General features: G+C 55.5%; 3 protein-coding genes across 4 annotated transcripts; 1 reads left to right on the top strand and 2 right to left on the bottom strand.

Moving 5' to 3' along the window:
* Nucleotides 1-507: 507 nt before the first annotated feature.
* On the bottom strand, nt 508-2338 carry THAP11 (THAP domain containing 11). Its single transcript, XM_062177237.1, has one exon. The coding sequence runs from the start codon at nt 2101-2103 to the stop codon at nt 1165-1167; it is 939 nt and encodes a 312-aa protein (XP_062033221.1). The 5' UTR covers nt 2104-2338; the 3' UTR covers nt 508-1164.
* Nucleotides 2339-5654: 3316 nt separating this feature from the next.
* On the top strand, nt 5655-11493 carry CENPT (centromere protein T). 2 transcript variants are annotated; one of them, XM_062176348.1, is made up of 13 exons: nt 5655-5803; nt 7194-7284; nt 7420-7507; nt 7624-7720; nt 7833-7969; nt 8077-8113; nt 8288-8430; nt 9067-9267; nt 9533-9619; nt 10201-10294; nt 10835-11002; nt 11085-11189; nt 11268-11493. In XM_062176348.1, the coding sequence occupies exons 1-13, from the start codon at nt 5691-5693 to the stop codon at nt 11389-11391; spliced, it is 1485 nt and encodes a 494-aa protein (XP_062032332.1). In that variant the 5' UTR covers nt 5655-5690; the 3' UTR covers nt 11392-11493. The 2 variants fall into 2 exon arrangements, with proteins under 2 accessions (XP_062032332.1, XP_062032331.1); XM_062176347.1 differs by having other exon boundaries at nt 7612-7720.
* Nucleotides 11494-11653: 160 nt separating this feature from the next.
* Nucleotides 11654-18502, bottom strand: TSNAXIP1 (translin associated factor X interacting protein 1). The gene is made up of 14 exons (XM_062177110.1): nt 18387-18502; nt 18115-18238; nt 15983-16076; nt 14906-15102; nt 14405-14540; nt 13873-14042; nt 13631-13790; nt 13424-13554; nt 13138-13263; nt 12843-12995; nt 12604-12713; nt 12291-12417; nt 12087-12193; nt 11654-11894 (listed from the first exon to the last, which is right to left on the bottom strand). Exons 1-14 carry the CDS (start codon nt 18485-18487, stop codon nt 11654-11656), a joined length of 1977 nt encoding a protein of 658 aa, XP_062033094.1. The 5' UTR covers nt 18488-18502.
* Between the last annotated feature and the right edge of the window lie 212 nt (nt 18503-18714).

The raw sequence follows: 18714 nt of genomic DNA, 5'->3' as shown, positions 1-18714 counted from the left end.
TACCCTCTATGAGTCCAGCCCCTTTACACTGAAGGACAAGAGCTCTGTGCAAATCTGTGCCTAAATGAGCCATGGCTGGATCTAGCTGTGGTCTTTACCAAGTAATCAAGTAATCCATGCACATGTGTACCAGCCACTGTGCTAGACCTGAGGGAGGAAATGGCGAGCAAAAATCAACTCCAGCTAAGAAGTCAAGGCCCTCAGCGGTAGGTATGAATTCAGCTTAGTTCTCAGTTGCTTCTTATTGTTAAAAGGACACAGGGAGACAACCCATGGACAAACTGCGGCCATCTGGTAGTTTCCAAACTCTTTAGGGTGAGCTGGGCCTTGAGCTCTGTGAGGACCCCTGAAGCCAGGGTCTGTGTACTTAGGGCTCCTTTTCAGAGAAACCTGATCATTGAGTCGTCTCCACTCGACATCAAGCTTTCAAATAAGACCGAAGCCTATTTCACCGTTTCAAGGACACTTAGCTGAGTTTTTGTAAAAAATAAAATGGCGAAACCCAAATACAAACCTTACTTTTTGTTTAATTTGTCCTGCCAAACAAACACAGTGAAAACTTTAGTCTGACTAATTGTACAGAAAATAGAATTTGTAACCAGTAGCAAACAGAACAGGATAAACCTAAGTCCCTGGCAAGCTGGATCTCCATCAGCAGGTCACCCAGTCCCCCTGGGGAGGGAGGTCCCAGGAGGAAGAGGCACAGATCTACCAGTCCCCATCAGAATCACAGAGCTGCACCTGGGAAGCAAAAGCATGAAAAGGAGAACTGATGTTACTTGGAACTATCACCACTACACACAGAAGAATCGCTTCCGACTGCCGGCCAACCTTAAGGAGTGGTTTTCCCAAACCCACAGTCCCTGGGCATCCCACCTGCAACCCTCAGGGGTTAAGTTTCAAGTTCACTGGTTCTGAAGCCTCTGCTTGACCAGAATCTGCAACATAAACTGGGGAAAGAGAGTAAACCAAGTCACAAATGCTGGTGTCACCAGTGCAGAGTCGGAGGCCCCAGACTGCTGTGTATGGAGGAAACAAGTGAGATCGCCAGATCACCAGCAAGAGTCCAGCTGCCCTAATCCTCAGTACTGTCACCAGTGCCCCGGGAGTCCAGGGGAGTTCCACGGCGGCCCGAGGACTCCCGCAGGCCGCAGGGGGACCCGTTCACATTCCGTGCTTCTTGCGGATCACAGCCATGGCCAGGAGACGATCCTTCTCGCGCAGTTCTTCGCGCAACTTGGCCTCGGTGAGACGCAGGTGACGGATGCTGCCCTTCATCTCTTTCATCTTCACTTCCATCAGCGCCAGGATATCCCGCTGCTCGTTCAGCTTGCGCAGCAGCTCCTCCTCCGTGGTGCCTGACGACAGCGAGTAAGAGTGGTCGGAGCCAGTGTCAGGGAAGCCCTCTTCCCCGACCACCACCAACTGGGGGCCCATGGGGCACTCGGCGGCCTCCAGCCCTGCTGTGGCGGCCTCTAGCTCCGACGCAGCAGCTGCTGCGGCCGCACCCTCTGCGGCTGCGAACTCCACTTGCACAGTAAGGTCGATGGGCTTCACGTCTTCTCCGGTGGGGGTGGTGGGCGCCGGCGGCACGGATCCCGGAGCCTGGTTGCTGTCTACGGCGGCCTGAAGGGTGAGGAGCACGGCCGCGGAGGCAGACACCAGGTTGGGCTGCAGCTGGGAGGTCTGGGCAGTGGAGGCGGACGGCGACGCTTGCTGCTGCTGCTGCTGCTGCTGTTGCTGCTGCTGTTGTTGCTGCTGTTGTTGCTGCTGCTGCTGCTGCTGTTGCTGCTGCCTGCGGCGAGCCGCCGCGGCTCCCGCGGGTCTGCGCGCTACTTTGCGCTCATTGACGCCGCGCAGCGGGAAGATGGTGGGGACACGCACCGTGTAGGTCTTGCGGCCGCCCTGGAAGTGAACGCTGCAGAGACGGTGGCCCGTGGTGGGCTGGAAGGTGGAGAAGCACCCACTGACGCCGGCACGGGACACGTTCTTCAGCCACAGGCGCCGTAGCTCAGCGTCCTTAGGAAACGTGTAGAAGTGCAGCGCCTTGTCCCGGTGCGAGTTATTGTAGCAGCCCGGTACGCAGCACGTAAAGCCAGGCATGGCTGCGCTGCGCCGCGCCGCCCAGCACGGCCCCTCCGGCCTCCTGCGCCCTTCGACGGCCGGGTCGGTCCGCCGCCGCCCGCCCTTCGACGGGCGGCGCCGCGCGAGGCTTTAGGCGGCCTCCCACTACTGCCGCCTGGCGCAGCCGGGCCTGCCCGGCGCCCCGTGCCCAGAGTACGCTTCCCGCCGGCCCGCGCTGCGACGCCTGCCCGGCCGCCCGCCTGCGCTCGGGAGTCGGCCCCGGGGACGCCGCGAAGGACCGCCTGGGAAGGAGGACTACGCCCCCCACAATGCACCGCGCCAGGCGTCGCTCACTTCCGGAGAGGGGGCGTGCTTATTCCTACCGCTTTTCAAAGCCCTCCGACAACCTTTGCAGAGCGGAGTATTCCCCGACCTGGCTTGTTCCTGGAGGACGAGAGCGGTGTGTCCGGTTGGGACGCTGTCGCAGGGACTGTCCCTCACAAGGACCCGGAATCCTGATGGGGGTGAGGAACGTGCCCCTCACAAGTGCGCAAGCGCCTGAAGTATGTGCTCACAGAGACTACAAGTCCCGTGGTGCCTGGCGCTGAGCTCGGTGGGCGCGGCCTTGCGCGCCGCCTAAGGGAGAGGTCGGGTTACTGTGGACCAGATTTGGGGCGAGGTTGTTCCCTACCCCAAGAGATCCCAAACCCCGTGCCTTTGAATCGATGACGTTCCTGCAGCGGGAGAGAGAAGAAACCTGGGCCCCGGCGTCCGAAGGGCGTCAGGAGCACCTTTCACTGCTCTGAGGACAATCCCGATTCGGCCGCTGCGTGCGTTGATTCACTTAGTGACTTAAAGACACCAATGGGCACCCGCTTCTCTGCAAAGCAGCGTCGAGTTGTGTGGAACCAGACCACCTGGAGGAATGCCTCTTTGGAGGACAGATGTAAATGCGTAGAAAGGAATGAACAGCACAGAGGAGAAAATGGGGGCCAGGGTCCAAGAAGAAAAAACGTGGAAGAGCTTGGGTGGGGAGGGGTAGTTGCCCCGCCCTATTGAGCCTGGGAGGAAGACCGCAGAAGGCGGGAAAGATTCGACTGAGCCTTATTAAAAGGTTTGAGATTTTATTCCGCAGGAAAGTTGGGGTTATTGTAAGGTTCCTTCCTTTAAAAAAAAAAAAAAGTATTAATTTATTTGAAAGCAGAGTGACAAGGATCTTCCATCCCCAAATGCCCCCAAAAGGCCGAAGCCAAGAACTCTAACTGCATCCGGGTCTCCCACGTGGTGGCCAGGATTCAGGTACTTGAGCCATCATCTGCTGCCCCAGGCGGGCTTAGCCGGAAGCTGGCTCAGAAGCAGAGTAGCCCGGCTGGAACCAGGTAATCCAAAATGGCTTGTGGAATAGGCAAACTGATTTGCATTACAACAAAACGGCCGGCCAGGCTCCACTGCTTTTGGGGGAAAATGGCAACCAAGGCCATTGGAAAATGTGGGAGGAGCCAGGCAATTCTCCCCAGGAATGAGCTATGAACCGGCCTGCCTTTACTGAATTCCCACTTCTGCCCACTTTTTCTTGGGCCTCTCCACCCTTTCTCTTGACATACACTCATTTTTCTCCCTCACAGATATGAAATGGACCCCTAGTATGTGTTATTTATAATTATTTTATATAAAAACAAAATAGGCAGGGTATTTGAAAGCTTGCCAAAGGGGCCGGCATTGTGGCAAAGCAGGTTGGGCTGCTGTTGGGAATCCCTTGTGAGTGTCTGTCCAAGGCCAGGCTGCTCCACCTCTGCTCCAGCCCCCTGCTAATGCACCTTGGAAAGCAGCGTTTGGCCCTAGTGTTTGGGCGCCTGCCCCTATGTGGGAGACCCAGATGGAGTTCCAGGCTCCTGGCTTCAGGCCTTTGCAACCATTTGGGGAGTGAACCAGCAGATGGAACATCTCTGTCTCTCCCCCTCTCTCTGTAACTCTGTCTTTCAAATAAATAAATAAATCTTTAAATAAATAAAAACTTGCAAAAGAAAAAAATTTGTTAACTTTATTATTAGCTTTCTTTTTTTTTTAATCTATTTATTTGAAAGGAAGAAATACAGAGAGAGAAGAAGAGAGAGAAAGAGATCCTCCATCCGCTAGTTTACTCCCCAAGAGGCCACAACGGCTAGGGCTGGGCCAGGCCAAAGCCAGGAGCCAGGAGCTTTCCTCTGGGTCCCCCATGTGGGTATAGGGACCCAAACACTTGGACCATCTTTCACTGTTCTTCCAGGTGCATTATTAGGGAGCTGGATCAGAAGTGGAGCAGCCAGGACTTGATCAGGTACCCATATGGGATTCTGGCACTGCAGGCGACGGCTTAACCTGCTGTACCACAGCTCCAGCCCTGTCATTATTTAAACCACTAGTTACTATGAAGCTTAATCAACTATATGAGCACACAGAATAACTGCACAGGCTTAAACTCCTGTTTCGAACTTTTTTTTTGAAAGATATTGGTGTTTTCTCTCTATTATCCAGTTCAAGCTTTACTAATAAACAAATATTGCATTTAGGTAGTTGATAGTTATCAAAATATGTCTGTAAAGGACTGGCAAACACAGATAACAGGGAAATCAGATCTAAATGATAAGAAATATTGGCTATGCTTTTCTTCTGCAATTCTCTTTGAGAAGCAAAAATCTATTTTTCTTTGCTCCATTTTTTAAAAATTATTTATTTATTTATGATAAAGACAGACAATGAACCATCCGCCAGTTCACTCTGTAAATGACTGCAACACCAGGTCTGGGCCAGGCTGAAGCGAGGAGCCAGGAACTCAATCATGATCACCCACAGGGGCGGCAGGGGCCCAAGGACTTGGGTCATCTTCCACTGCTTGCTCAGGCACATTCCGGGGAGCTGGATGGGAAGTGAAGCAGCCAGACTCCAGCCTCTGCCACCACACTGGCCCTCTTTGCTTCTCCATTTTCTAACAATCACATACATGTTCATGCCTGTGTGGGGCATCAGGTACCTAACGCTCGACCTGGGAGCAGATTCTGAGAAAAAGAACTCCACAGGAGACTCAGTTGTTATGAAAACTTAAAAGAGAATGGTAGGACTATCAACTGGTGGTAAATATGTAAGCACTTCCAGCGTTAACAGAACTTTTAGAGCTGGAATTCATTCCACAGCGGCCTTGTTCAGAGACACCAACATCTGTTCCGGATCACAAATGGCTCAGTAACTAAACCTGGAGCCTATAAACCTAGTCTCTTCTGATAGATTCAGACCCTAGACCCTACAGAGCTCTTACTTATGCAAAGCTGACCAGGTCACCCATAGCACAAAGTTCTTTTCCCAGGCTCAAGTGTCTCCCCTTTCTGGGAGAGGGAGATGGGACCGAGCGGTATTATATAAATCAAGACTTGGATCGGTTGCATCCACTTGCCCAGGCTCTCTCCCACATAGGGATCCTCATGAGGACAGGGTTCCAGATCACCACGCAACACGCAGCGTGCCGCGGTAGGGCGAGAACTACAATTCCCGTGGGGCTGTGCAGCAGTATCGCGATACTTCCCTTAAATAGGGTGGCGGGAACGCTGCGGCTGCGGCTGTGGGGGCGGTTGAGTCGCTGGGCGGCTGAAGCCATGGCTGACGGCTACAGTCCCAACAGCGAGCCTACGACGCGCACGCTGCTACGGCGCGTGTTGGATACAGCGGACTCGCGCTCCCCGCGGCGACCCCGGAGTATTCGAGCTGGGTACTGGATGGAGGGTGCTGCTCCAGTGCTTGAGCGTCGGGGCGCGGGAGTGAGGTCGGGGTGGAATCCGGTGCCGCCCCCGTTCGGAGAGAGACAGAGTCCAGATCCCTGAGAACTGACGTCACCGGCCCAGCTGGGTGCGGGCGCAGATGTTTATGTCCCCACTTCTCGGGGTTCGGGGCAGCCCGGCCTCGGGACCGCAGAGCCCGACCCGAGGGACGGACAGGCGCTCAGAGTCTGAGTTTCTGTTTTGCTCTCTGGGTTACTTTCACAGCGGCCCAGGGGGTGTGTGTCCGGGCTCTGCCTTGAACTTCTCCACCTTTCGCTGTTGTCTCTGTGGCTCCCAGCTGGAAGGTGGGCGAGGAGCCGGAGAGCCCAGCCAGGGCAGAAGTCGGGAGGCAGGAACTGGAAAGTTGCTTTGCTGGGGAGCAGGGAACTTGGCCTGACTTGGCGGGAGTGTCAGTTTGTGAGGGACGTGGTGCAGAGTGTGCAGAAGTTGGTATCTGTCGGCCTGAGCCAGTGCAGTTCCTTTATAGGGGACGGGAAGCCACTCGTGGTAGTGCTGATGAGTTGGGAGTCCTGGCCTCTGCCACCTGGCTCTGGATTGCAGTGGAGAGACGAGGGCTGGGGTGGCTCATGTGAAAGTTGCTGTCCTATCCTGAAAAATACTTAGAACCCTTAAGAATACGCAGATATCCTTGGATTTTAAAAAAAGTTTGTTTTTTTTTTTTTTAATGGACACATGGTAATTGCACATATTTTTGGAGTATAAGGGTTGCTTTTTTTTTTTTGGACAGGCAGAGTGGATAGTGAGAGAGAGAGACAGAGAGAAAGGTCTTCCTTTTTGCCGTTGGTTCACCCTCCAATGGTCACTGTGGCCAGCTCATCGCACTGATCTGAAGCCAGGAGCCAGGTGCTTCTCCTGGTCTCCCATGCCGGTGCAGGGCCCAAGGACTTGGGCCATCCTCCACTGCCTTCCTGGGCCATAGCAGAGAGCTGGCCTGGAAGAGGGGCAACCGGGATAGAATCCGGCGCCCCAACAGGGACTAGAACCTGGTGTGCGGGCGCCGCAAGGCGGAGGATTAGCCTGTTGAGCCCCGTTGCTCCTCTTGTCAGCAGTCAGCCACTGCTGTCCTCATGATTCTGCTGTGGTCACCTCTGTGAAGCCTTTTCAGCCCCTCTCTGGCTGAGTCAGTCATGTTCCTTGTCTTTTCCCATAGCCTGGGGTTCTCCTTCACCTACACTCCTGTTAACCCAGGGCTGGGAACAGGGACTACGGGAGGCACTAAAGGGCTTCAGGCCAAGACCCCTGGTGAAGGCAAGTCGGGCCTTCATCCTCTGCCCCCTACCCCCAGCCCCTCTAATTCCCAATCCACTGATCTTTATACAGGACCCAGAGAACCCTGCTTGAAACACCTTCACCCAGGAGGCGGAGCAGCCAAAGAAAGTCGACTGCCAGACGACACTCCCATGGGACCAGGGTAAGTGCCCAGCCCACTGGCCATCCTAAGGTCCTGGTTGCCTTCAGGGGTCGCTCAAGTCTAGCTGTACTCTGGTGCGTACCTTGAGGGAATTTCTAAGCAAACAGACTGGTTGTTTGGTGCTTTTGTTCACAGTCTGTCGGCCGACTGGCCCATGTCCAGGCCAGTAGACACCTGGACGAACAGACACCCCGGACTCTGCTGAAGAACATCCTACTTACAGGTCAGTGAGTACTGGCTGGTGGTCAGAGTCAGCGGCCAATCCAGCACTGGTCCTGTGGTATCCTTCCTTCAAGGAAGCCTGTCCTGTCAGCCCCAGCCTCTCAGTGTTTTTTACAGCCCCAGAATCTTCTATCCTCGTGCCAAAGTCAGTGGTGAAGCCCGTGCCAGCGCCGCCGGCGGTCCAGCCCCCTAGACGGGAGAGCAGTCGGGGCAGGTGAAGAGTGGTCTCCCTGTTGGACTGGGCTGTTGGGCGGATCTGATGGGGAGCTTCTTGAGAGCCCTCGGAGCCAGAATTAGGCTTCTCTGAGATGAACTCATCTTTGTAGCCTGGAGCTGCAGCTTCCTGAGCTTGAGCCCCCCACGAGCCTGGCGCCAGGTCTGCTGGCCCGTGGTCGGAGGAAGCAGAGGCTGAGGCTGTCAGTGTTTCAGCAAGAAGTGGACCAAGGGCTGCCTCTCTCCCAAGGTGAGGCGCTGGGCACCACGTGTTGGTACCCCGTTTCTCCTCCCTGAGAGAGGGCCTGGTAACTTACGTGATTTCTTGTTTTTACTCCTCTCGCTGATCATTGACAGAGCCTCCCAAGACTGCCGACGCCTCCTCCCTCACCAGGTGCAGCTGCTTGTTTGGGGTTCGGTGGAGAAGCGTGGGGAGGGAGGGTGCTGGCTGAGATGGGGTCTGTCACGTTGCTCCCTGACAGTCTTAGCCTCTCGGCACAGTGGCTGCATTCAGAGTGACGAGAGCTCAGGTGCCTGACTTCCCCACGTGCCTCCTCCTTCCCACCAGCTCTCTCAACCTGACCTTTGCCACCCCTGTTCAGCCACAGTCTGTGAAGAGGCCTGGTTTGGCCCGTAGACCCCCCACCCGCCGAGCTGTGGACGTGGGTGTCCTTTTGCAGGATCTGCGAGATACTTCTTTGGCTCCTTCAGGTAACATTGAGGTTTTCCACTTGCGGCTTTTGGAGAAAGTTCTCCCTCTATGATAGATAGGAGGTGTGCTGGGTCCGGCATTGCTCTCTTCTCAGTGTGGCCAAAGCCAGGGAGCTAGCGTGGCCGGTAAGTCTATGAACTTCTGCTCTCTTTCCACAAGGTGTGCCATCCTTGATAGTGTGGTAGGTTACACAGGCCTGTAAGAGCCTCTCCAAGTGTTTCTGAGAACGTCGTATCCTTGAGAAGCTACAGGACAGAGTGTGGAAGGGAAGTTGGTGTGGCTGGAGCTTGTTGGCAGGTTGAAAACACTGAGTTTCAGGATCAGCTAGCCGATCAGAGCAGACCCAGGAACTTGATTTTAGCTTAAATTCACCATCGTAAGACGGGGGTCCTGGCTAGAGGGGCAGAGTGAGAAGTGGAGAGCTGAGGAAAAGATGCGCTGCTCAGGGACCAGGGAGCAGCTGTGGAGGCCTGGGAACGCCAGGCCAAGAGCATGAGAGCTGTGCAAGGGAGGTAAGGCTGAAGGCTGTGTTGTCTCCTCCTCAGGACCGACCCAGGGAGCCCACAGCCCAGGTCCTGGTAATTCTGGGTAGTAGCAGGTGGGCGTTGCATACATTGAGTGCCCTTGATCTCTAGGTAGTAGCCTCAGAACCCCTGTGGCTACTCTGCCAACGGACACTGTGTTGGAGGACACCCAGCCCTTCTCCCAGCCCTTGGTTGGCCGTTCCCCTAGTGTGCATCACTCCCTGCCCCATCCCTCTCACAATGAGACTGAAGATACTGAGAAGGCTGTGGACCACTGGACACAGAGCAGTCAGCCTGGGCTGCAAAATGACAGTGAGTATGTGGGACAGGTGCCTGGAGCTAAGCTTAACTTGGGTGAGAGTTGGTGCTAGTGGTTGTCCATCCTCAAGCCCATATGTGTGCTTCCTGGTTGTGGGACCCTCCTGCTTCTAAGAGCAGAGTCAGTGTTGGGCCCGGAGATTGCAGATCTGTGTGTCCTGGTACTGCTCTGGGCCGTCTCCCCTCAGTGGGCGGGTCTGGCTTTGCTACTCCGTCTTTCTGTTCTCGGAGCTACATCCATGGCCTGCTGCTCCTCCAGAGGTGACGGAGTCAGTGGGATCCCAGGGCGCCGTGGAGGCTGAGGAGCCAGACGCATTGTCAGATGAGGACTCCTCTGGCAGGGCAGGTAAGAGGCCCAGAGCAGGGATCGCGGTGATGGTGACTTTTTTTTTTTTAAACGTTTGTTTATATATTTAGTTGAGAGGTAGAGTTACCGAGAGAGAGAGAGAGACAAAGTCTTCCATCTGTTGGCTCACTCCCCAAGTGGCCTCAATGGTTAGAACTGGGCCGATCAGGAGATAGGATCTTCTTCCGGGTCTTCCATGCATGTACAGGGGCCCCTGCACTTTGGCCATATTCCGCTGCTTTCCCAGGCCATAGCAGAGAGCTGGATTGAAAGAGGAGCAGCCGGGACTTGAACCAGTGCCCATATGGGATGCCAGCCCCGCAGGTGGTGGCTTAACCTGTTACACCACAGCACCGGCCCCACATGGGGACGTTGTGTTCAAGCCCTGACACATCACAGGAGCTTGCTTGGGTTGTATTTCTGGGTACTAGGGGTGTTAGAGGGCCAGGAAGACTCTGAGGGTCACTGTGTGGCTGGAGCTAGGTGGGACTCTTGAGCTAGGACAAGGACTGGGCCTGTGGGACTAGGTGGGATGGTCAAGCCTGAGCCTCCTGTGACTCTACCTTTCTTTTCCTCTGCAGCAAGTCCAGCAGTGGCCTCCAGGACCCCCAGCCTTCTCCAGGCTGGACAGCCACCTCCGTTTCTTGAGCCAACCCCGCGGCCTGGTGCTGCAGTGTAAGATCCCGTGACGCCGCCCCTCATGGTCTTCATGGGAAAGGGGCGGGCACTGACCCTGGCGACGGTCGTCCCCTTCCTGTGGTTACACAGATGGTTACCTAGCAGAGCGGCACGCATTGGGCTGGGGGACGTTCCCTGAGAGTGTGTCTGTCATCCTGGAGGCTTAGAGGAACCTGGGTGGAGGGGCAGTACAAGGTCAGTGTATAGTCACCGAAGGCTTCCTGGAGGTGGATTAGGGGACAGGCAGCTGTGGACTAAGGGGAGAAAATAGCCATTTTGTGGCCTGGAGATCACAGACCTGAGCAAGCACCATTATAAATGAGGCTAGACTAAAACATTGGGTCCAGACTGGGAAGGCACAGGACCCAAGGAAAGACTAGGCCTCAAGGTGGCCCCTTGCCCTCCCCCCAAGGTTGGGGTTGCTAATCCAGGTTGATTAGCACATGGTCCCCAGCCTCCACAGGAGCCAGCAAACTTGTCTTTGAATTGGGGCCTTTTCAGACAGCAATTCAGCCATCTCTGTCCTCCTGCCCCCAGCGTGTCTTCAGAGCCCGTGTTGGCCAGGCGTCTCCCCAGGCCCCGAGCTGCTGGCCCCAGGCCCCGTCAGGATCCACATAAGACTGGACTGAACCACTATGCAAAGCTCTTCAGCTTCTATGCTAAGATGCCCATGGAGAAGGCAGCTCTTGAGGTGGTGGAGAAATGGTGAGTTCTAGACACCTGGGGCGGGGAGAGGAGCCCTCGGGTCAGCAGCAGACCGTCCATCTTCCCTCCCTAACCTTGGCAGTCTAGACAAGTATTTCCAGCATCTCTGCAGTGACCTGGAGGTATTTGCTGCCCACGCTGGCCGCAAGACTGTGAGGCCAGAGGATCTGGAACTGCTGATGCGGCGGTGAGTGTGAGGAATGGGGGGTGCTGGGTGTGGGAGTGCTGACGCTGACACCACCTGTCCGTTCTCCCTCTGCTGCAGGCAGGGCCTGGTCACTGACCAAGTCTCACTGCACGTCCTTGTGGAGCGGCACCTGCCCCTGGAGTACCGGCAGCTGCTCATCCCCTGTGCATTCAGTGGCAATTCCGTCTTCCCTGCCCAGTAGTGGCCAGGCCACAACACTTGCCCTGACTGCATCTGGGGTCCCTTGGCCTGTATACTCTTCCAGGTCTCCTCCTTGCCTCCTAACATCAATAAAGTAAAGTATCATAGAACATTGTGCGTTTTGGTGCATATCCAGGGGTTGGTCCCCCTCCCCACCCCCCTGACTCCCTAGCATAGCCTGTAGAAAGCCATGGGTTCCAACAAATTTTTATACTAAAAATCAGAGGTTAGCAGCCTGGAGCACTCGGTCTGCCTGTGGGGCCCTAGTTTGCAGGCTCTTGCTCTCGAGGTCCCATGCGCTTGATGTCAGCCGCCTGCAGCTGTTCCATCGCAGTCTTGAGCCCCGTCACAATGCTGTGTTCCTTCTCGTTGCCCTCCTCTGGCAGTTCTGATGGCAGAAGCTGGAAGGCCTGGCTCAGGTAGGCTCTCAGAGTCTGCTTGTCCAGGCTGGGGTCGATGTTCATCAGGGCTACACGCATCTTGTATACGGTCACTTCATCACGGCTGGCCCACAAGAAAAAAGAAGCAGGCCTTGACTCCAGATGCCGAGGTGCCCTCCTTTCTGCCAGGCTGGGGCAGTGTGTAGTACCCGGCAGCACAGTTGGTGCACAGGGAGACCCTGGGGCTTGAGATGCCGCCCTGAGGGACTAACCCAGCCTGGGGATGGAATAGGTTGAGGGTCCCACGGTCACTCACAGCTCCATGCCCAGCTCCTGCTTCAGCTCTTGGAGGTACTCATCCTTCTCATCCATGTACTGTTCCCACAGCTTTTGCACAAAGGGCTCACTGTGGCCCTCCTCATCCTGTGAGGGACCGCAAGGCAAGGGGAGGGGCACACTGACCAGGGTGCAGCCAAGACTAGGCTAGGGGCTGGGCAGGTTCCTGGAGCCACCGACCCACCTCCATAAACAATGAGCGGTAGTTGAGCAAGTCTGCGTTGCTGCTGTTGGGGTGCCAGCCTCCTATCTCCATCAGCTCCTGAATATGCTCCCCCTTCTTTAGAGGAAAGGTGTTCTTGAGGATGGTGCTGTGGGCAGACACGAAGGCCAGCGGGCCATGGCTGAGGCCTGCCCTCCCATCTCCCTGCATCCTCTGCTGCCTGCACCAGTGGTCAGAAGGGCAGCAAGCACCGAGCTCCCTTTATCCCTGCGTACCCAGGAGCCTGCCCAGGGATGTGGGCAGGAACTTGAGGTGGCCTGGACTGGCCACTCACCTGAACTGCTCCATGGTTATTAGCCCCTCGTTCTGACTGTCAGCGTTTGTCATCTCCTTCAGCAGGTAGGCTATTAACTCCTTCTGGTTGACATACACACTTTCCTTCCTCTATGGGGAGGGAAACATTCACTCGTTTGCTGCTCCTGAAGTAGCAAGGGCAGAGCTGGGCTATTCTGGGGGCAAAAGCTCCTTTCTGCCTTCTCAGGGAGAGTAGGTGCAGGCCAGGCCCAAGCTCACCTTTCCCATGAGAACCGCATAGAACTGACTCATGACCTCGTTGGAGCGGAACAGCTTGATGTTTTCAAAAAGGGTGTAAGCCCAGGCTATGGCATCCCGGGGCCCAAAGCGACGCTCCAGGAAACTGAAGAAGAAGTCTGGGAACTTCTCTTTCTGCAGCATGAGGGAAATGTTTGGTCAGCCTGTTCCAGGGTTGGTTGGCCCTCCCGCTTCCGGCTCACAGAACCTCAAGGGGGTCCCCTGGATGACCCGATCTGAAGTTCACACTGAACCAACAAGGCTGGTGAGCTCTAACCTTATCCCCTGCTAGACGTTCCTTCCAGACGTCCTTGAGGAGGCTGACCACGTCCTTCTTGGTTGGCTTCTTGTTCTGCACGGGGCCTTCGAACCGCAGGAAAGCAGGGATGGATTCCCCAAAGCCCTGGAAGGTAGGAAGGATGTCAGCTTATCCCTAGGTCCCTCTTGGGCCCCCTCCCAAGCTAGGAAGAGAGCCAGATGGTTCTCTTAGAAGCTCAGGTCTCCTTAGCAGCACTGCCTGGCTGTTGCGACTGGTCCAAGTGTTCTGCCCAGGACTCTCCTACCAGACCAGGGAAGAAGTCCTTCTCCCGGAGCAGCCCCTCGCCAATCTCCTCCAGGAGGATGTCCACCAGCTGGTCGCTGTTCTTGCCCTCAGCCAGCATCTGCCAGCGCTCTGGGCCCCCAGCCACCACATCTGCAGGTGCGGAGAGGGAGCTGAAGTCCAGCCCACCCCCTGCAGTGGGCCCCGGGGTCCCAGTGGCCATCACCACCTTCGCACTTGGTCCAGTCAGGCCGGGGCGTGGAGGTGCGCTGGATCTCATGCAGCTCCGATAAAAACTGGTCCCGCTCCTTGAGCGTGTTCATGTGCAGCTGTAGCAGGAGCTCATGCTCCTTGCGCACCTCTTCGTAGTCAGCTTTCAGGCCATCCAGCTGTGGGCAGGATCTCTGATTCAAACTCCCTACCTGCTTGGCCCCTGCCCTACCCTGCCTGGCCCAGCCTGTGCCCCAGCACCTGCTCCTGGAGATCCTTGTTGGTCTTCTCCTGCATTTCAAAGTCCCTCCTGGGTACCACGTCTCCAAAGTTGGCCTTCATGGTGTTAAGCTCCATCTGGGCACGGGTCAGGTCTTGCCGGGCCATCTTCAGAGCCAGTGCTAGCATCACAGGGTCCTCCCCCCAGACCTCTGCAGGAGGCCCACCAGCCCACATTACCCTAGCTCTGAGGCTCGTGGCCCAGGGCAAGGGAAGAGTGTCCCTCTGCCTGTCTGCCCTCCTTGTTCTGCCTTCCTTAGGTCTTGCCATAGTAACAGCAGCCAAGGGGCTCAGGATTCAGGATACCGAGCCTGCCCAGCCTAGGGAAGTCTAGGTAGCCTCAGCCATCGGCAGTGTTCCTACCTAAATAATCCACGGCCCCAGGTGGTGGCAGGGACAACTCCCAAACACAGGGGTGTGAAATGAGCAGATGTTAAGAAGGTTGACTAGAGGAGTGGTGAGAGCCTGACTCCCCAAACCCCTGGAGCGGGAGAGTAACCTGGCCCAGGCTTACCCGGGGACTGGGCTAGTGTCATGTCCTCTCGCTGGTAGCGCAGCTCGTTCAGGTCCGCAATGAGAATCTTGCGGGCGTCTCGCTCAGTGAGGTAGTGCAGGTACTCTTCGGCCAAGTTCTTCCTCAGTTTGGTCACCTGGTGGGAAGGTGGCTGTGTGGTCAGGGGCCCCCTGTCTGTAATTAGTCACCACATAGGATGGGATGGGTGTGGGGTGGCTGCTTCAGAGCCTGGGAACAGGAAGGGTAGAGGAAGAAGGAGATCAGCCATTCCTGAGAACCCAGCAAGGTGCCAGTGCTGCCTCTGTGGTAACTGACCCCACCTGGCCGGAGCTGAGCCAAGCAGCGCATTGTGGGGAGGCAGCAGCTCCCTGTGCCATTCCAGGCAGAAGGGGAGAGGGGGTTATTTGGGCATCACCTCCGAGCCCAAGGCCTGAAGGTCACCCCTGGGGTGGGTGTGGGGCAGGATTTCAGGCACGGGGTTGTCCCACCACTCCCGCTGACCTCGCTCTGCAGTGAGATCTTCTCCTCATTCTTTTTGTCAATGAGTTTTAGCAAGTGCATCTTCTCTGTCTTCAGCATGGAGAGTTCATTCCGCTCCTCGGCCCTCATGGCCAGGATCTTCTCGTTGCAGCCCTCATTCACAGTGACGAGCTTGGCCTTCAGCGGCTCCAGAGCCCGAATCTTCTCCCTTTGATGGGCTAAAGCGGGAGCAGGTCGGGGAATCTTTGGGGCCACTGAGAACAGCCAGGAGACACAGGTCCTAAGGTCACACACAGGGGAGTGGCTGTGTTGCTTGCAAACGCCCGGGGCCTACACAAGCCTCATTCAAAGCCATGGCCCTTTTTTGCCTTCCTGCACTTGCGTCTAAGCCAGGGCCAGAGACCAGCTGAAGACCACAGTCTCTCCTATGCCCTTCCTTCTACAGCCTTTAGTGCTGCAGCTGCACAGTGCTCTGCACCTCCTGAGCCTGGTCAGCGGCGCCTCCCCACTTCCCAGAGGTGCTCACTCCTCTGGGTTCACTCTGTTTCAGGCAGATACTGTCCCATCATGCTTCTCTTTCTCTTTCTCTCTCCCTCCATCCCTCTCTCTCAAGATTTATTTATTTGAAAGGGTTAGAGAGTGATATCTCCATCCGCTAGTTCAGTCTCCAAATGTCCACAATGGTCTGGGCTGGGCCAGGCTGAAGCCAGGAGCCTGGAACTCCATCCTGGTCTCCTATGTGGGTGGCAGGGGCCCAAGTACTTGGACTATCTTGTGCTGCTTTCCCAGGTGCATAGATCAGAAGTGGAGCAGCCAGGACTCAAACTGGCACTCAGATGGGATGCCGCCATTGCAAGTAGCAGATTAACCCTCTATTCCACAACACTGGCCCCCTCCCATGTTTCTCAAGAACAGGAAGTGGTCAGGTGCCCTGGGTGTTCTATCACAGAACAGTGAGGCAAAAAGACTTGAGGTGGGGGTGGGGGGCCTGGTGGCCCAGTTAATATCTGTCCCAGCCTTGCTGTGGAGCCCCCGATGAGAGATAACAGGATCCTTGCCTCTTCTAGGCCGAGCACAGGGGAGTGGCTGCATTCTTACCCAGCATCACCTCATAGGCATTCTTGATGGAAGACAGCAATGGCTTGTACGTTTTGAAGTCCTCTATGAAGAACTCAAATATTTCTCTGTAAGGCTGGTGAGAAAAGGGGACCCGTTACCTCCTAGCCCGTAGCTGCTCCTCGGTGGGGACCCGAGTTTTTCTTTTTTTTCTTTTTTTTTTTTTTCCTTTTCTTTTTCTTTTTGACAGGCAGAGTGGACAGTGAGAGAGAGAGACAGAGAGAAAGGTCTTCCTTTGCCGTTGGTTCACCCTCTAATGGCCGCCGCGGTAGCGCGCTGCGGCCGGCGCACCGCGCTGTTCCGATGGCAGGAGCCAGGTGCTTATCCTGGTCTCCCATGGGGTGCAGAGCCCAAACACTTGGGCCATCCTCCACTGCACTCCCTGGCCACAGCAGAGAGCTGGCCTGGAAGAGGGGCAACCGGGACAGGATCGGTGCCCCGACCGGGACTAGAACCCGGTGTGCCGGCGCCGCAAGGCGGAGGATTAGCCTGTTGAGCCACGGCGCCGGCCCCGAGTTTTTCTTTAATGGGCTCAAAAGTGTTCCAGCATGCAGCTGCCAGGTAACTCACAGTCAGTAACTATGACCTGGGCACCACCCAGCTCTCCATGCCGAGCAGCCAGAGAGCAGCTCTCTGGAAGCCTCTCCTGGTGCCGTCTCGAGGCCGAGTAGGCCAGCATGGGCCAGACCTCCCAGTCTGCCCCGTGTCTGGCTCTCTAGGTAGTCACTCTCTTGCCTCCCAGACCCCTCCCCATCTCAGAGCCCTGTGGGAGGACATGAAAGGTTCTAGCCTTGTGTCATGGTCTACAAGTAAACCTATGGTCTCCTGACCTACCTCGATACGCAGTGTGCTTTTGGAGGCAGCATTGCTTTCTGGAGAGAACTCAGCCCTGAATTCGAATCCTGGCCTCCCATTTCTGGTGGTGTCTTCTCTAAGCTCTGCTTCCTTTTTGGTGAGGTACCTTCTTGTGAGACCATGCCCAGGGACTGGCATATGGCCAGTGCTCAGTAAGTGACTCACTGAGTGACTAAGTCAGAAAGCGGGGATTCCTTGTCTGTCTGTCTATCTGTCTATCTTTTTTAAAAAAAAAATATTTACTATTTGAAAGGCAGAGTGATACAGAGGGGGAGGGAGAGAGATCTAACTGCTGTCTCACCCAGTGCTGGGCCAGACTGAAGCCAGATGCCTAGAACTCCATCTAGGTCTGTCACATGGGTAACAGGTGTCCAGGTACATGAGTCATCTGCTGTTTTCCCGGGTGTATTTGCAGGGAGCCGGATCAGAAGCAGAGCAGGCGTTCTTATATGGGATGCTGCCATTGCAAGTGGCAGCTTAGCCCGCTACACCACAACGCTAGCTCCCATCCCTATATTTTTTAGATTGATTTATTATTTATATGAAAGACAGAGTGACAGAAAGAGACAAGAGATCTTTCATCTGCTGCTTCACTCCTCAGATGGCTGCAATAGCCAGGGCTGGGCCAGACCAAAGCCAGGAGCCAGGAACTCCATGGCTGTCACACGGTTCTCACACATGGGTGGCAGGGGCCCAAATACTTGGGCCATCCTCTGCTGACTTCACAGTCACATTAGCAGGGAGCTGGATCAGAAGTAGAGTAGCTAGGACTTGAACCTGCAGTCTGATATGGGATGCTGGTTTCAAGCAGCAGCTTAACCCACTGCGCCAAAATGCCAGCTCCTCCATCTCTATTTGAGCAGACATTTGGTAAGTCCCTCCCTAGTACGGACCAGAATAAGGACTGCATTTAGACTGTCCTTTCCTGTATCTGGATTAGTTCATTGAGCTTATGATTATCAGCACTGGCCCATCAAGATTCAGGCTGCATTCACATGGATGTCCAGTGACCTAACTGAGGATCACAGGGCTGATGGAATGGGAGACACCAGTCCATCTGAATCCAGTGTGGAACCTCACACCTCAGGAGAGCTTGGGCTCCGCACTGCAGCCTTGCCTGCTCACTGGCTTTGTCATGGGACATGATTTTCTTCAAAAAAGGAGACCTGGAGGAGGTATGAGAGCATGTGCTTGGTCCTGATAGGTGGGGTTTCTTCTCCCCACGACCGCCCTCCCCACATTTCCTCTGTGGCTCTGACCTGCAGCCTCAGCTCCTGGGAGTTATCCGTGCCCAGGTCCAGCAGGAGGAGCTCCTTGCGGAGGTAGTTCTCGAGCTGCTCCAGGTACCTGGGCTTGGCAGTGCTCAAGGGCTGCTGCCAGCTCCTGCAGGGGATGATGGGCTGATATGTGAGGCGTGCCCCACAGGGCCCGTGCACTCTCTGCCTGGGGCAGCACACACCCCTGCCCTGTCTCCTGCTCCAGCACCAGTCTGTGCCAGCCCCACACTCACCAACAGGTTGACCTGGCTCACCCTGATCGCCTCTGGTAGTCGTCTGAAGAACAGGGCTTTCGCTTTTGCAGAATCGTCTGTCCGCTGGCATGTGTGGGCCACGGGGACAGGTGGCTGCCCATGGAGAAATGGAAGGGCTGCAGAAGGGGACAGGCAGGGTTACCATGGTAACAGTGCTTCCCTTCCTAATGTCCCTCTCCGTCCTTCTTCCCTCTACCCCAGTGGTTTTTGTTTGTTTTTTAACTTTTATTTAATGAATATAAATTTCCAAAGTACAGCTTATTGATTACAATGTGTTTTTTTTTTAATTTTTTTTTTTTGACAGGCAAAGTGGACAGTGAGAGAGAGA

The sequence above is a fragment of the Lepus europaeus genome, chromosome 19, assembly GCF_033115175.1.
Source record: "Lepus europaeus isolate LE1 chromosome 19, mLepTim1.pri, whole genome shotgun sequence".
Lineage (NCBI taxonomy): Eukaryota > Metazoa > Chordata > Mammalia > Lagomorpha > Leporidae > Lepus > Lepus europaeus.
The sequence above is the reverse complement of the archived record's forward strand: the minus strand, read 5'-3'. Positions and strand labels throughout refer to the sequence as shown.

Excerpts from the sequence above, each read along its gene's own strand:
- THAP11 (XM_062177237.1), bottom strand. The coding sequence starts at position 2,103 with ATGCCTGGCTTTACGTGCTGCGTACCGGGCTGCTACAATAACTCGCAC.
- CENPT (XM_062176347.1), top strand. The coding sequence starts at position 5,691 with ATGGCTGACGGCTACAGTCCCAACAGCGAGCCTACGACGCGCACGCTG. Across the intron at positions 8,431-9,066 it reads TACTTCTTTGGCTCCTTCAG|GTAGTAGCCTCAGAACCCCT; the intron begins GTAACATTGAGG and ends CTTGATCTCTAG. Across the intron at positions 9,620-10,200 it reads GGACTCCTCTGGCAGGGCAG|CAAGTCCAGCAGTGGCCTCC; the intron begins GTAAGAGGCCCA and ends TTTCCTCTGCAG.
- TSNAXIP1 (XM_062177110.1), bottom strand. The coding sequence starts at position 18,487 with ATGGGCAGCCACCTGTCCCCGTGGCCCACACATGCCAGCGGACAGACG. Across the intron at positions 12,714-12,842 it reads ATGCGGTTCTCATGGGAAAG|AGGAAGGAAAGTGTGTATGT; the intron begins GTGAGCTTGGGC and ends CCCTCCCCATAG. Across the intron at positions 12,194-12,290 it reads ACCGCTCATTGTTTATGGAG|GATGAGGAGGGCCACAGTGA; the intron begins GTGGGTCGGTGG and ends GGTCCCTCACAG.